The sequence below is a fragment of the Sceloporus occidentalis genome, unplaced genomic scaffold (genome assembly GCF_023333645.1).
Source record: "Sceloporus occidentalis isolate IW3139 unplaced genomic scaffold, rSceOcc1.0.p SCAF_14, whole genome shotgun sequence".
In the NCBI taxonomy this organism is placed as follows: Eukaryota; Metazoa; Chordata; class Lepidosauria; order Squamata; family Phrynosomatidae; genus Sceloporus; species Sceloporus occidentalis.
In genome coordinates, this window is record NW_028316994.1 from 10,857,546 (window position 1) to 10,875,222 (window position 17,677).

At 37.6% G+C, this 17,677-nt stretch overlaps 1 protein-coding gene across 1 annotated transcript; it reads left to right on the top strand.

Moving 5' to 3' along the window:
- Nucleotides 1-2,929: 2,929 nt before the first annotated feature.
- On the top strand, nucleotides 2,930-13,207 carry LOC149303898 (vomeronasal type-2 receptor 26-like). The gene is made up of 5 exons (XM_089480856.1): nucleotides 2,930-3,220; nucleotides 7,522-8,373; nucleotides 9,913-10,140; nucleotides 11,142-11,268; nucleotides 12,306-13,207. Exons 1-5 carry the CDS (start codon nucleotides 2,930-2,932, stop codon nucleotides 13,205-13,207), a joined length of 2,400 nt encoding a protein of 799 aa, XP_089336982.1.
- Nucleotides 13,208-17,677: the final 4,470 nt, after the last annotated feature.

The window sequence follows — 17,677 nt, forward strand, 5'->3', positions numbered from 1 at the left end:
GAATGGAAAGAGGAAAAAACCTTGTAACAATTTTGTTTACTGTTCCGTGATTAATCATAGCAAGAAATTGGAAAACAAAAAGTAAATGTGAAATTGGAGGACTAGTATAAAGAAGATTGGAAGTTAGCAATTAATGACAAATTATCATGCAAAGCGAAAATAAAAAAAGAATTATGGAAAAGAAATGATTTTGATGAAATATGGAATTTTTTTATTGAAAATATATTAAGAAAAGAAGATGGGAAATGACCTCCAAAGGAGGAGTTAAAATTTTGGATGGAGTATAAAGAAGGGAATGGCTCTGGGGGGAAAGGGGTGCACTGAGGGGATATTTAGGGTTTTTTTTCTAAAAAAAAAATGAATAAGATGCAAAAGTACATATATGTATGGAAAGAATGTTAAATCTGTTTTGTTTTGTAAAATTTCAAAAAAACTAAATAAATTAAAAAGAGAAAATTATATATGCTGATGGTGACTGGTGACTGGGTCTAGGTTTGAATGTGACTAGCACTGATCTGCTGTCATGGTCTCAATGGAGACAAGGCAGCAGAAAAAGAGAGAGGAGTGCACACCCATATCTCCTTCCCTGGTGCTCTTGGCCCAGCGATGGGGAAGGAAGGGTGAGTGTGCTTACGCATGCATGCATCCTTCCCTCCACCTTGGCCAATGAAAGAACCAGGGAAAGAGGAGTGTATATGCAGGCACATGTGTGCCCCTCCCACCTCCACTGATGCCTCACTTAAGACCCAGGACAGCAGGGTAGGGATGAACACGTCAGGGTTTTCTCCATCTCCATTACCACCCAGTCACAGCCGATTAGGGGCTTATTGTGTGAATGCTTTGAGCCACCCAGTGTTTGTCTCTCTGTGTGCAGCTATCCGTTTATCTGTGCCTTCAGTAAGGTTAGACTCATCTTCCCAGTGGCTCCCCCACATACAGTAGGCCCAAGAGATAGGCCTGCTGGATTCCTTGTGGGGCAGGAGATCTCCTTCCCTGGGAAGGACACCAAGTGGTCCATCACCCAGTTGGCCTCGGTGCCATCCACCACCAGAGTTGGAAATGTGGCTGCTGGGATTCTTACATCATGGGGTAACCATATCCAAGTGAAATGGGACCCCAGGCTATAGCCACATAGCCTGGTGGGACTGGCTGAGGCTGCAGCCCCTCAGGGCCTGATGAAGGATGTTAATGCAGGCCAGCAGAGCCTGAGTCCTCGGGAACCACTGCCTTCATACCCTGCACTTGCTTGGCTATCAGGACTCCCAACAGCCCTAGGTGGGCATTGGCTGCCTTGCACTCACCCAGTACCACTTATCAACCAACACAGGTTGATACCAATATTAGGGATGCCCTTGTTAATAGAGTTATGGCACACTGACATTCTGATAAATTGTTTTAATTTCTGAGAGTGTGAAGGGTATAGTGAATCTATGCTGTCTTGGTGATCCTTTCCAACACATTTTTCCTTCTTTCTGCTCAGAATGTCAGATCACTCATCATACACTAGGATTCCCTAATGTATAATGTGATATTTACTACTCCTTCAAGCACAGATGGTATCGAACATGTTTTCTCCAGTGCTGCATGAACTCAAAAGATTTGAGAATGATGATTATCTAACCTATAATTTCCAAACTTGTGATTCTGGCTGCCTGTAGAACTGCAACACCAACAAGAGCTTGGCGAATTCAGAGCCAAATAATCTGGATTTCTTTAAATGGTCATATATAAAGGATCCTTTGAAAGGAACATCTGCTTGAGGCTAACAATGAAGCTTGGACAGCTCATCACTTACACATCACTTACTGCCAGTGCTTAATGTGGAGTCTTTGGATCAGCAAAAGCTGCTGCTTGGTTGGATGTGGTTGTTTATAGCTGGGTATTACATGAAAACAGAGCAAGAGATGCAGGTATGGATGCTTGTGCATCATTGGGAATGAGCACAAACTGTAATGGCACTTTCAGAGGTTTCATTATTCCTCATCTTTCTCTTGACTGATATTTTGAACAAACGTTTGGGCTCCATGTGCAGCGGGCAACGCCAAATTCATCAAAATCCTCTTCGTTCCAAAGGAGATCTTTTCATTGGGGAATTTGCGTCCATTACATTAGCAGAAATGTTATTAAACGACTTTAGGGAAACACCGGGAACATCCTATGGAGTTTGGTAAGCAAGAAGAAGATGCTAGAAGTGTGGCTTTGACTCAGTTTAATATGATTTAAGCGGGTCTGGTTTAAATTCTTTTAGTGTCAATGCAGATGGATCAGTGGTGTCCCTAAAGTTGGTGTCTCTCCCATTTCAGTTTATACTCCTTAGGCTTTTCTGGACTAACGTTAAATCATAATTCTCATATAACTAGCAAAATTAAAATTCTATCTTCAAATTACGATATTGTATACACAACCTAAGTGTATTTATATAGACATAGTGAATTTTTGGTTAAAATGGGTTGTTTTAATTTTTTTTAAAAAAAAGAATCAAAATTTTCAAATGTTCATGGGCTGAGGGAAATCAATGAAAATAGATTGATTTTTACTGGTATATTTGCAGCAGATTAATTTCTCCCAGGTGCTCAAAGAATACTAAATAGAAATGATTCCTCCATACACAGCTATATTCTTGAAGTACTGAAGTGGCAGAGAGACTAGGAACTATGTTTCTTTCAAAAGAAATAGTAAGAATTGAAATCATGTTGGTACCAAACCACACCACTGTCTTTAAATTCTTTAATTCTAGTTGTAGTCTAAATGTATGTCTCTGCATCACGATACAATTGATGGATGAAACCTCTGAAAGAGGATATCACAAGTCCATTGGCTACTCTTATATCCTTCGTATTTTATTCTCAAGGTTTCCCCTGGTATAATGAGTAAATAAAGTGCATTTCTACCTTTGATATAAACTTGTAAAATTAATTCTGAATGCAGGATGTTGACTAAGAACTACCAGCTTGTCTTAGCCTTTGTTTTTGCCATTCATGAGATCAACATGAATGACAAGTTGCTGCCCAACATCACACTGCAAACAGCAATCTGGAATAATGCATTTAGTTCACTGAAAGCCAGTTTGGCCACATTGGGTTTCCTCTCAATGGGACGAATGGATGTTCCCAATTACAAATGCACCTGGGAAAAGAATCTCATAGCCATCATCGGTGGTCACACCTCTCAAACGTCCCTCCAGATTGCCAATATCTTAAATATCTATAAACTTCCACAGGTATGTATGGTCATACTCCTTCCCTTAGTATAGATTTTTTTCTTCCATTGCCTCTACTGCTATATCCTTCTCCAAATTTGTACATTTTAAATGGCCTTGTCAGTACTGTGTGTCTACTCAGTTAACAGTTCAGTTGTGACTTTGCCATTCATGTGAATTTGTTTTAGTAAATGCTCCACAGTGCCTTTTCATTGCCTTGATTTCTGTTTCAGCCTGGCATCTGAGTTGTATGCTCTAGCAGAGTAAATGTAAGATACATCTTTGCATGCCTTCATTGAAACCTCTCCCTGTGAAACTCAGTGCAATGATTCCATGTTGAAAAAGACCTGCACCACCCTGCCCAATTCCCTCCTGATTTTGGAAAAGATTTGGAAAACATTATTTCTAACTGTAGTAGGATGGATGATGGGGAAAATGTCTGGGTCAAAAGAGGGATAAAAGCCAGGATCTCTTAACTAAGCAAACAGATAGAGAGGCTAAGCCTCACAATCCAGAAGGTACTCCACATATTCATGTGATGCATGCTTCTGCCAACACAAGGGATGGGAGAAAAGTACATTTTAATTCATTTGGGGAGGGGACCTTGTCCATTTTGTACCTTGCAGAACCCCATACATTCCTGAAAAGAAGCCATATGCTGAATTCTAGATATTTCCAACTTTAGGGCAGCATAACAGTGTTACAAAACTGTGTACTTTCGATGAATGACTATGGTAAAAAGCTTGTATTTTTGAATGTGCAGAAATGTGCTTTAGAGTGTGGTCAAAGTGGCTTAAATTTTATAGCTGCTATTCTTCCTAGCCAGGAAATTTGTAGGTGGTGCCACCTCTTTAAGTCTAATTTAATTTCCTTCCACACCTTGGTATAATTATTTTGACATAGTTCTGTATTTTTTGTTGATAAACTTATACCCAAATACCTTACCTGTTTCTTTCTTTGAAAACCTGTTTTCTCCACCACTTTAGCAATATCTTTATCTGCGATGTTCATGGTCAACATCATTGTTTTTGTTTGATGAATTCTGTACCCCGATACTTTACCATAGTCCTTTAAGATCTTCATCAAATGATCACTACAGTCAAGAATATTGGTAATACAGTCGGCCCTTCTTATACACAGATTTTTTATACACGGATTCAAGCATACACGGTTTGAAAATGTTCCAAAAAAGCGTAAATTTACCTTGATTTTCCAGTTTTTATAAGGGACACCATTTTGCTATGTCATTATATTTAATGGGACTTGAGCATACACGGATTTTGTTATACACGGGGAATCTTGGAACCAAACCCCAGCGTATAACAAGGGTCCACTGTAGTAAGAGCAACATCATCGACGTACTTTGTAATTTTGATTTTTAACCCTGACACCTTCTATTGAGGTGTCCCTCCTAATTTTGTTCAATATAACCTCAAGTGTTATTATAAATAATAGGGGGGTAAGAGGGCAGCCTTGTCTAACTCCTTTTGTAATTTTGAACAATTTTGTTCTTTCCCCATTGATTGAAACACACGCTTCTTGATTGTGATATAATGTCATAATCCAATTTAAAAAGTTATCTCCTACCTCCATTCTTTTCAGCACCGCAAACATGAACTCCCACCTAACGTTATCTTATATAAGTCCTTCTCCGCATCCAAGAATATCATTGCCAATTTTTTATTAACATTTTTTCCATGAATTTCGATTAAATTTAATAAATTTCTAATATTATCTCTAATTCTCCTCTTGGGAAGAAAACCATTTTGATCCAAGTGTATCCAATTAACCAATATTTTTTTTAATCTTTCTGCCAATATAGATGCCAATAATTTATAGTCCGAATTCAAAAGCGAAATCGGTCTATAATTTTTTGGTTCCAGTAGTTCTTTCTCCTCTTTAGGTATTAAGATAACGTTAGCCTGAGTCCAAGTCTGCGGTGATTTAATGGTCAAAATCTCGTTCATTGTTTCCATCAATGGGGGACCTAATTCCTTTTCAAACAATTTATAGTATTCATTAGTAAAGCCACCCAGTCCAGGCGATTTTCCTTTCTTGGATCTATGAATCGCGTCAACTACTTCTTGAATAGTAATGGGTGCATTCAATGTTTGTTTCTGTTCTTGTGTCAATTTTTTTAATTTCCTGTGTCTCTAAATATCCCTCAATCAAACTCTTCTTTTCCCCGGTCTCTGAAAACAATTCCAAAAAGTATCTAAAAAATACTTTCTTAATTTGATTCTTATCCATAATAATTCTATCCCCTTCTTTTATGGTCATTATTGTCCTCTTCTTTCTTTCTTTTTTCAACATGTATACCAGGAGTTTCCTAGGCTTATTTGCCCCCTCAAAGTATCTATGTTTCATATATTTCAATTTATTATCCATTTCTTCCACTGTCAATATTGAAATTTGTTTTTGTAAATATTTAATTTCAGTTACAGCTTCTACGGTTTTTATATCCCTTTTCAAAACGTTTCCCCATTTTTCTAAATCTTTAAACAAATTATTCAATTTCTCTTTCTTTTTCTTTTTCCATTCACTATATTTTTGGATCAAATATCCCCTCATCACGGCTTTGGACACCTCCCACACAATATGCATTGGGCCCTCTTTATGACTATTTTCCTTAAAGTAATGCAAAATTTGCTTCCCCAATTCTATTCTATTTTTTCACCCTTCAAAATATTTAAGTTCAATCTCCAATTATAGTCTCTGTGGCCAAATTCTAATTCTAGGATTACAGGGTTATGGTCTGACCACACTTTGGGGCAAATTTTAACTTTTTTAATTTTCGTAGCCAAATGAGCCAAAATCCAAAACATATCCAGCCTGGACCAAGATTTATGACTGTTGGAATAAAAGGTATAGTCTTTGGCATTGCCATATTTCACACGCCAGGGATCTTGAAGAACTGCCAACTCAATCAAGTCAAAAAAATCTTGGGGAAGTCTCCCTTGAATTTTTTTTGGAATTTTAACAGAAGCTCTATCTAAATTGGGTTCGACAACCCCATTCCAATCCCCCATCACAATCACTGTCTCATAGTTTAACGAAATTATTCTTTCTTTAAGATTTCTATAAAATTTGCCTTTATTATCAAGGGGGCCATAAACTCCTACCAACAGGATTTTTTGTGCATTGTACTCCAACTCCACCAAAAGGTAATATGCTTCCGGGTCACAATGAATAAATCTTACACCATATTTAGGTTTAACATAAATTACAACACCCCTCTTTTTAAACTTTGTAGCTGCAACAAATTCCTGACCCAATTTAGCACATCTAAGATGTTTAACATCTCTATCCCTTAGCCTTGTCTCTTGAAGACAACACACGTCCAAATTTAGTTTTTGTAGATAATGATACACCTTTTTCCTCTTCTGGGGCGTGTTCATACCTTGAACGTTTCAAGTGCCTAATGGTGGTACTCCCTAAATTAATGTTCTTATTTCAGAACATCCCTATCATTATGAAAGACACGATTTTCAAAGAGTAGAATAAAGATATCATGAAATTCATTTGGCAGGACAAAAAACCCAGAATAAAGCTCAAAATTAAGCAGGATAGGACTGATAATGGTGGATTGAGCCTGCCCAATTTACAATGGTATTTCTATGCAAATGTATTGGATTGGTTATCCGATTGGTTTAGGCTGGATGATAAGAGAAATTTGGCTGTGGAAAGTGCAGGGTTGAAGTTCGGACTGCATGCTTACCTTTTTTATGATAAAGTTAAATTGGACAGGGAATTTAATGATCATTTTATCTGGAAAACCCTGATGCGGGTTTGGCTGAAATATAAACAAATATGGTGTCCAAAGGTTCCTCTGTGGGCTTCCCCAGGAGAAGCGTTTCTAAAGAGAGAGGTATATAGCGAAAGTAGATGGATAAGATATAGTGATATAATTAAACTGGTTCAGGGTAACCAGAAACCTAAATCACAGGAGGAGATCGTTGAAGATGGTTTCGTATTTAATTGGTTCTCATATAGGCAATTGAATGAAAGATTTAAACAGGATCAAAAGGCGTTAGGTATCGCTCCTGCCATCCCAGAATTAGAAAGAATGGTTAAAGATGACTTAAAAACAAAAAGGATATCTAAATTTTATGACTTGATTCTGAAATTTGAATTAGAGGACGAAGTTATTAAAGAATATATGATCAACTGGGTGAAGGACTTGAATCAGCGGGCTCTTAAATGAACTTATCTACTATTTATGTCTCTGTTCCTGAATCTAAAAGGGTCATGTTTCCCTAAATAAAGGAAGAACTGCATTTCCTTTTATTTATTTTTTATATGTGTTTCCTCTCCACTTCTAGCTGAGCTATGGGTCTTTTGACCCCATCTTCAGAGATAAAATTCAATTTCCCTCTCTTCTCCGGATGGTGCCAGATGAAATCTTTCAGTATTTTGGGATTACTCAACTGTTTGAATATTTTGGATGGAATTGGATTGGTCTCCTCATTCCAGAGGATGAAAGTGGAGAGAGATTTCATCGAATCCTCAGTACAAGTCTTGTCCAGAAGGATATTTGCATTGCTTTGACACTATCCATTCCCACAGTGATACATGACAATATATCATTCCTTGAGAAAAGCCTAAATGCCATATTCTCTACTCTTTACTCAAAGAACATTAATGTGATTTTGGTTTATGGGGACTCTCAATCTATGGAGGGTTTACGGATGATTCTAGAAAGCCTTGAATTTGTTCAGAAGCAACCTATGGAGAGAGTTTGGATCACAACTGCTCAGTGGGATGTCACAAGTGTTTTCTCTGATAGTAACTTTACCGAAAGATCCTTCAATGGCAGCTTGTCCTTTGCCCTCCACACCAATGTGGTGCCAGGATTTCAGGAGTTTCTGCAGGACCTAAATCCAATTAAGTCCAGGATTTATCTCCTAAACTTGTTTTGGTGCAGTACTTTTATTTGTTCTCTCCCACTGTATAACCTGAATTACCCAGATGCAAACAATTGCACTGAGAAAGAGAAAATTGGAAACCTTCCTGGATCTGTGTTTGAAATGGGGATGACTGGTCAGAGCTACAGTGTTTACAATGCTGTCTATGCTGTAGCCCATGCTCTTCATGCTGTCAATTCATTGAGCACCAAATGGAAAGCAATGGATACTGGGCACAGTTGGAGACTTCTGAATATTCAGCCCTGGCAGGTATGTCCAGGGAAAAATGACTACTTAGATAAATTTCTCATTACCTGTCTGCTAAGGTGAGTCACTTAAGCAGAGAGACAAAAAACACCTCCCACAATAACTATTTATAATTCTATCATTTTAATTATTGTTGTTGTGATAGCCTTCAGTTCATTTTCAACATATGGAAACTCTAAAGCAAATGTATCATAGGGTTTTCTTGACATGATTTGTACTTGGGATGGGGTTGCCTATGCTTTGCTATGATGCTGAGAGATTGTGGCTTGCCCAAGGTCCCCCACTGGTTTCCATGACTGGACTGGGATGCACATGCCAGTCTCCTAGTCACAGTACGCACTGGTTGTCGTTTTCATCATGTGTGCTTTTGTTTGCATGCACACCCACCCACCCACCAAGTTTTAAACTGATATGCCAGACACCCTGCCCAGGGATTGTGTATGAAGAGGGGAAGGAAGGAGAATTTGTTTAATATTTCAAATTCTTATAAAAGCTCTTTTCAGGATCCTCTCCTAAATATCTCCATGTAGAATTCATAGTACTTGCCAGGACCTATGAAGCTTGGGTTTGAAAATTAAAAAAACATACTCTTCTCATTAGACCCAGGCTGAATTTTAGATGTTTGAGGAAGGCTTTTTTTCAGTCCAACCACTATCACAGGACCATTGGGCGACAGCCAAAGATGACAGCCTAGACTACAGCACTACACTATTATAGCACTGTTATCCCACTTTTCACTACTGTGGCTGTGTCCTGTTGCTTTCTGGGATTTGCAGTTTAAGGAGGGACATTTAGGTTCACTGAAATACGAACCTGAAATGCAACAGCAGGTAGTCAGAGCAGTAAAAGTGGAATTGCAGCACTATATAAGAGTGTAGTGCGGTGATGTGGTGAGAGTCTTCTTGCTGGTTGCTCCAAGGCTGTGAAATTCCATTCCATGGGAACCCAGGCAGGCTACCTCTCTGCACTCATTGGATTAGCCTACGTTCAGAAAGAGTTTGTGCAACTAAATCCCTGCAGCAGAAGAATCATTTCATGGCAGAAGTTGTTCTTCTTTCCCCTCTGTCATTCTATTTTTACTATTTCATAATTTACTCCTCTGTTTTAAAAGGAAATTGTATTTAATCAGTTTTAGTTTTTCTATACCATTATAACTAAATGGTTTCAGCTGCATTTCTTTTCCTTTGTGTGATAAGAAATGAAGAATCTGGAACTAGAACACAGGCAGTATGACAAATAGATAATAGCTACCTAGTTAGAAAGCAAATCCCTACTCCCACGAAGGGCCCAAAAAGACAGGCCAAAATAAAGCTGCTTTGGGTTACTTTGGAGGTATGCTGTTTAAATGACACATGCATCACAGAAGGCCAGAAGATGCACCAAAGCTGTGCTCCAGTCCTCAGGCCTGGAGCCTGGGTTTGGCATAGCTTTCAGGCTCTTAGGACACATACATCATTTAAATAGCATATCTCCAAAGTGACCTGAAGCAGTTTTAATTTGGCTAAACCACATAATAATCTTTTTTTTCCTGCTCCAATTTAGCTATGCTCATTTCTGAGATACATCCATTTTAACAATAGTGCTGGGGAAGAAGTCTTTTTCGATGAGAACATGGATCTAGCCTCTGGATTTGATGTCATCAACTTGGTCACTTTCTCTAATCAATCTTTCCAAAAAGTCCGAGTTGGAGGAATTAATCCCCAGGCTTCTGTAGCCAAAAGGTTCAGCATGAATGGCAGTGCTGTTGTGTGGAATCACAAGTTTGAGAAGGTAGATTTGCCTTTATTTGTCTGGAAAAGAGATTCTTTGCAAATGAAAACTAGAGAAAAACAAGAGATCACTTTTGACACTCAAAGGTTACCTTTGGCACATGCGGATTAATAGTCATTCCAAAGAGTTTGCATCCTAAAATCATAGCATCTTTGAGTTAGAAGGTATTTTTGTAAGATACCCCTGACCCTATACAGACCGACAGAAAATGCTCTCCTGTGGGCGGAGTCAGGGAGCAGTGTCCTCATGCTGGATACACTAACCCCGCCCCCAGGGGCCATTTTGGCATGCGCCGGTCCAAAGAATCATTATCTAACCAAGGGCTTTATCACACCAGCCTGTTTCTCACAGTAAAAAATTGAAATGGTAACTTAGCGCTTTGAGGGCAGCCATCTTCACATTCATTATCTTAGGGCTGCTGCCCCCATTGCACTCTCTTCCCTTCCCTATTCCCTCCCTCACTTCCCATCATGCCTTTGGGTTTTTTTGAGCTTTTCGACTTTTGTTGTGTAGTTCTGCAGCTCTGTAGCTCTGACTTAATGTTTTAATTTTTAATTTTTAAAAAAACAACACTACTTAAAGGCTTCGGGGCTGTGGATTTGTGTGAAAACCAAAGGGTTATTTTTAATAAAATAGCAAGGGGGGAAGAGGGGACAATAGCATCATGTGAGTGCGAATTGCACAAATGCCCCGGGAATGGCTTTTCACACCCATGGCATCACGCAATTGGAAGCCCATTCACGGGATTTTCCCCTTGAAAGAGAAGGAACAGCTGGGGATGGGGCAGCTAAAGGAGGGAAATGGCATTGTGCTATCAGTGTCGCCGTCGCCACTTCCTTCTCAATTAAATCATGGTTTAAAAGACTCATGTGATTACATAAAAAAATCTAAAGTTTCTTCTCCATCTCTAAAGAAATGGAAAGATAGTGAACCACATGATCTCAGATAGGAAGAGTGAAATTTTCACCATTCTGAATTCTCATCTTTGTGCTTCACATTAGATGCAGCCATGTTCCAGATGTGTTGAGAACTGCCAGCCAGGATACAGCAGGCTTGTTCAGCCGGGGAATTATGTCTGTTGCTATGACTGTGTTCAATGTGCTGATGGGAGGATTTCAGACCACACTGGTAAGAAAAAGAAGATTGTGTCATATGGGGAGTATTTAATCTGCTGTATTTAATTTAATACAGCGGAATATTCTAAACCACAACCACTTCTTTCTTATAAGCTGCAGAAATAAAAAGATTCTAGGAAAGACTGGTTCTTTGGCTTGAGTCATATGGGGGAAAACAACAACAGATAGGTTGTATTTGGGGCACAGAATTCTGATGACACATGTCCTGACTCCGCACCTAGGGTGCCATGTTGCCACATGCTGCTCCAGACAGTGTGCAGCATTATGGGGCATCTCCACCACTGCGTCAACATGACACAGCACCGAAGGGGCACCATACAGCTGTGCTGCCAAAAAAGGAGCCACTTTTTGCAGCTCCTTTTTGCACCCTCCAACTGGGCCAAAATAGTGTGAATGCATCCCCTTTGAGTTTTATGTTTGCAGCCATTGCCTCACTGTTGTGTTATGCAAAAGATTTGTAATATGAGGATACTAATAGGGCTCAACCTGAGTCAGTGGAATTTGTGATCAGTGAGATATAGTTGGTCCTCGGAATCTGTGAGCGATCAGTTCTGGGACTCCCCCTGCAGAAACCAAAATCCAGTGATGCTTAAGTTCTGTTGTTACAAATGTCAATGCACATGGCCTCATCACCGTCAGAGACCTCTTCCGTTGTTCCTAGTTGATGGCTGCCCTGCCACCTTTCTTTTCCTCACTTCTCCATGTATCTTTCCACCACCCCAAGACCCCTGCCCACATTGGGCATCACTGATATAGAGCATAAGGAAGTAGCCAATTCTAGTTTCAGTACCTTTCTGTGTTCAAATATGTAATTAAAATACGTATGTTTGGAATAGATTGAAATAAACATGCAAATGAAATGATATCTGATTTAGAAAGAAAAAAGAATTATTTATAGCAAATATATCAAATATTCTCATAGAAGAAAGACCAAAATTTGGTTAATTCAAGCAAATTGATTTGTAAATGAAATTTGAAGAATATTTGCAGTGGTTTGGAAAACATTGAGAGATTTTTCATGTATTTCAGATGCAAGTGAATGTGCAAAGTGCCCAGACGATCACTATCCAAATGAGAAGCAAGTCCAATGCCTTCCTAAAAGAGACATTTATTTGTCCTACACAGAACCTCTAGGAGCAGTTTTGGCTTCCTTTGCAATCTTCTTTTCACTAATCACAATTATAGTAATACGAACTTTCATTCAGTACCAAGAAACTCCCATTGTCAAAGCCAACAACTGGACCATTACCTGTATTCTGCTTGTCTCTCTGTTGCTCTGCTTTCTTTGCTCCTTTCTTTTCCTTGGCACTCCAGGGAAGGTTTCTTGCCTTCTCCGGCAAACAGTCTTTGGGGTTGTCTTTTCTATAGCTATTTCTTGCATGTTGGCCAAAACCATAACTGTGGTGCTGGCCTTCATTGCCACAAAGCCAGGGAACAAGATGAGGAAATGGATTGGGAAGAAGCTGGCAACATCAGTGATCTTCGTCTGTTCTGTTATTCAAACTCTAATCTGTGCTGTTTGGTTAATAACCGCACCGCCATTTCCAGAGGCTGACATGCACTCCCAGCCGGCTGAGACCATCTTGCAATGCAATGAAGGCTCTGAGACTATGTTCTACCTTGCCCTGAGTTACATGTGGCTCTTGGCTTTCATCAGCTTCACAGTTGCTTTCTTCGCCAGGAAGCTGCCTGACAGTTTCAATGAAGCCAAGCTGATCACCTTCAGCATGTTGGTCTTTTGCAGTGTTTGGGTTTCCTTTGTCCCAAGTTACCTGAGCACCAAAGGGATAAATATGGTGGCTGTAGAAGTCTTCTCCATTTTGGTCTCTAGTTTTGCTTTACTGGCTTGCATCTTCTTCCCCAAATGCTATATCATTCTGTTGAGACCTGAGCTCAATATAAAAGAAGAGATAGTAAAGAAAAAGCATTGATATTCATACAAAACTCCATCTTATTCATCATGCATGATCTTCTTTAATATATATGCTTGTAAAATAAAATTACTCTATCAAGGAATGCTAAAGGGTTAGGACTATGATCCTTTGAATGTGGATGTATTTTTTCTTCTTCTCTTTTCCCCCACATTCACATTAATGTTGAGGAATATAGTTTATCGCCTTCAGAATCTACTAATTATAACCATATATAATTTAAATATATTAACTATAGGAGGAGACATGGAAACAAGGAAGTGCTGTTGGATACTTTCTTCATAGATCAGGTTCTTTAGTTCACTGTATAAGCAGTTTGATGATATTCTTAGTATTTGAATGTGTTTACTCTGATAACTTTGATTATATCACATGAAAAATGAAAACAGTACAGTTGGGGGGAAATTTTGTATCCTGCCTGTCTTCCTTTCTTCCCTGTTTTCTCTCTCCTTTATCACCTCATTCTGGAGATAATAAGACACAAAGCTTGAATTGAATACCTATGAAATGGAAACATACCTATGAAAATGGAAACAGAATCAGATCAGGAGTCAGAAACAAAAAAAAAAGTAACTAAGCAAAAGAAAAAAGACATTCACCAAATCAGTGAAAACTCAGAATCAAAAGAAATAAAAGAAGAAAAAAGGAAAACCAGAAAGAATAGAGGGAATCGATATAAAATAACAAAAAGGGAAAATAAAGAATATATAAATAGAAATAACAAAGAGAATAGAGAAAAACAACAAAATCTCTAAAAGACTATTATCCTGTAACATCAATGGGCTAAATTCAAAATATAAAACAAGGAAGATTTTTCATTTTTTAGTAAGACAAAAAATAGATCTGATATGCCTGCAGGAAACATATATATAAGAGAAAGACAAATTTGTCTTGAAAAACAAAACATTTGGAGAATTATTGTTTCCTGGGATTGGGAAACCGAAAAAAGGGAGTTGTAATTTATGTAAAAGAAAAAGTCATTGCAAAAGAGATTTTTAAAGATAAAGACGGTTATTATATAGCAATTGAAATAAAATTACACGTGGAAACAATATTATTAGTCAATTTATATGCTCCACAGGAAAATAAAGGGGGTTTTTATAAAAAAAAAACCTCTGTCAAACAATACTGAGATAGGAATTTGAAAAAATGATCATAGCAGGTGATTGAAATGGGGTTTGGGATCCGAAAACAGATAGATCTAATGTAAAAGAAGGAAAGAAAAAACAAGGGAAATTACCTGATTCAGCATTTGAACTAATAGAAGAATTAAACCTAATAGATATATGGAGAGCAATACATAAGTCAGGCAAAGATTATACTTTTTACTCAGACAGATTTAATATGTGCATCAAAGGATTTCTGTAAAAACATTCGGAAAATAGAAATACTACCCAAAACTTTTTCAGATCATAATGCAATAAATATGGTCTTAAAATCACATAAAAAGGAATTTACATGGAAACTTAAAGACTATTTACTGAAGGATGAAGAGATTATCAATAAAATAAGACAGGATTTAAAGTGTTACTTTCAGGAAAATACTACTGCTGGAATACCGGCACATACTGTATGGGAGGCGAGTAAAGCAGTCATAAGAGGTCAATTGATACAGCAAGAAGTCTGGAAAAAAGATCTGAAAACCAAAAGGAGAAAGAAATAATGGAAAAAATAAAACAGAAAGAGCTAGAATTTAAACAGAATCCCAAAGATGGGAAACTATGTCAAGATTTCAAAATAATGAGAAATCAATTAAATCAGAAAATTACACAACAAGTAGCAGATAAGGTTAAGTATGCAAAACAACACTATTTTGAACATGCCAATAAATCAGAGAAATTGTTGGCATATAAAATCAAGAAGCAAAGAGAAAATAAAATTATAATTAAATTAAAAGAGAAAGGCAAGAATATACACACCCAGAACAAATTAAGAAAATAGCTACAGAATATTTCAAAAGTCTCTTTCTAGCAGAGAGTCTACCTGAAACTAGGAAAGAAAAGATTCAAGAATGTATTAGAAACGAAATAGTCCCCAAATTTCTGATTTCCTAATAAAAACAGAAAATGGACAGGAGATTAAAACAGTAGAACAGCTTAAAAAAGAAGGAATGGTAATTCAGTGGCTTTCCTACTATAAGTTAAAAGGAAGATACACAAAAGACAGGAGTGATATCGGAATTGAATCAGAATTAAACATTTTAGATAAAACACTATCTTTGGGGGGAAAACATATGATAACAAAGGTATATAAAATACTGTTGGATATCGAACTGAAAGAGGAAACTGTAAAAAAGAGTATGATTAAATGGATGCAGGATATTAAGGAGCCAATATTATTGAACAGATGGGAGAGAGTATGGGGGAAAAATTACATTTACTAAAAGTGCCAACTTAATTGAAAACTATTACAAACTGCTATAGATATGGCATTTCTCCCTGTTAAAACTGGCCAAAATACAAAATACAAACGACAGTAATTTCTGGAAACGCGAAGAAAATAACGCCTCCCTTTAGCACGTGTGATGGGTTTGTAAAGAGGCAAAATGTTTTTGGGAGGCGATGCACAGGAAAATCCAGAATATTTTTCAATATAATATAGAAATGAAACTCCAGGTTTATGTGTTAAACATTACAGAGGATCTTGGAGGGAAATTATGTCGTGAAGAGATAGATGTGCTATTATACTTAATAACAGCAGCTCGTTTTGTTTTTGCAAAATATTGGAAAGGGGAAAATAATTTACAGGAAGAATGGGTAACTAAGGTGAATGAACTAATGGTGATGGACAAAATAACTGTGACGATTAACGGGAAAACAGAGCAAAAATTGCAAAGTAAATGGGGAAAAGTGAACAAACTATGGGACTAAAGATAGCTACAGAAATGAGATAAAATACTTAAGGGACTAAAAACCACCCCTACAATTATAAAATATTGTTAATAGATGTAATACTTCTTTTTTTCTCTCTCTCTTTCTTTTTCTCTCTTTCTTTTGTTTTGCTGGGAGGAGGGGAAACAACAGATTCAAGATAAAATTGGTATGCTGGAATATAAGCAGGGCCAAATCATGGAGGATAACAGAGAAACAATGTTATCTATCCATTCATGATATAAGATAAGTTCATGCTGCCTATGTAAACAAATAATGATTTTGTATTTTATGTATGTATCTGGGTTGAGTATGTATATTATATTAAAATTAATAATAAAAAAGAATAAAGAAAGAAAATGGAAACATAATTCGTTCCCCATTTTGATGTAATAAAGAGAAGCCTACATTGTACTAGAAGATGATCGAAGGACTTGTAAAAAGGTTTGTTTGGCTCTGCCTGCAAAAAAAGTTAGTTTGGGGTGTAGCTGAGGCTTAAAAGCCCCCTATCTCTGCCCCCAAACCTTGTTTTCATGGTGTCACTGTACCATGATGTACAGGCCTCCAGACTATGCCAAGGCTTGTAAAGTCAGGCCCTTCTTGCAGCTGAGCAAACTTTGATGGGGACTAAGACTGGGTTTCTTTTCTTTCAATCTTTTGCTTAAAATTAATGCAAAGAGATACTTCTCTGTATATTTATCAGTTGGAATTGTGTTACTCAGTGCATACACATGTCTCTCCTTCTCATTTTATGTTCAAAACAAATCATTCAAGTACATCAGGATGAGTAACGGAACAACTAGACTAAATAATTTCCCTAGCTCAGTGGTGCCTTGCAACTAAGCATTCCAAGTCAGTCAACCAAATTGCTGCGATTTTTAGGTATAACAGCCAATATTATGCATTTTTGGTATTGGAATATAAAGGCTTATTTGCATTGCTCCTTGTCTTTCTCTCCTCTGGTAGGAGAATAGTGTCTGGCAGAGCTTCCAAGAAAATACATACACATGTGTAAGTCCATGTTATGTGCACATATGCCACCAACAAGATTTCACCCATCAACATCATCAGCATCAGCATCATCAAACATTTCACACACATTTCTCCTTCTTTCTGTTGAGAAACTCAGAACACCGGCATCCATCATGGACTCTGATTCCCTAGTGTAATATTTGCCCTTTACAACTCCTTCAAGCACAGATGGTATCAAACTTGTTTTCGCTGGTGCTGCATGAGCCTGAAAGCTTTGGGAATGATTATTATCTACTCTATCATTAAAAGACTTGTGATGCTGGCGGCTTGTCTAAAAACCAATAATAATAATAATAATAATAATAATAATAATAATAATAATAGGATAATTAATTCATTTATATTTTCTCCAATATATAAATGGTCTTTTCAAGGGAACATCTGCTTGAGGCTAGCAAGGAATTCTATTTAACATTGTTTGGAGAGCTCATCCTTTAGTGCAAATGCTGCATTTGGAGTTTTGGGACCAGAAAACATTGCTGTTTGGGTGGGGGTGGTTTTCTGAAAACCAGACAGGTGAGCATAGGGATGAATGTGGGTGCGTAGTTGGAGCTGAGTCCAAACTATA

Excerpts from the sequence above, each read along its gene's own strand:
- LOC149303898 (XM_089480856.1), top strand. The coding sequence starts at position 2,930 with ATGTTGACTAAGAACTACCAGCTTGTCTTAGCCTTTGTTTTTGCCATT. Across the intron at positions 8,374-9,912 it reads TGAATATTCAGCCCTGGCAG|CTATGCTCATTTCTGAGATA; the intron begins GTATGTCCAGGG and ends GCTCCAATTTAG. Across the intron at positions 11,269-12,305 it reads GAGGATTTCAGACCACACTG|ATGCAAGTGAATGTGCAAAG; the intron begins GTAAGAAAAAGA and ends CATGTATTTCAG.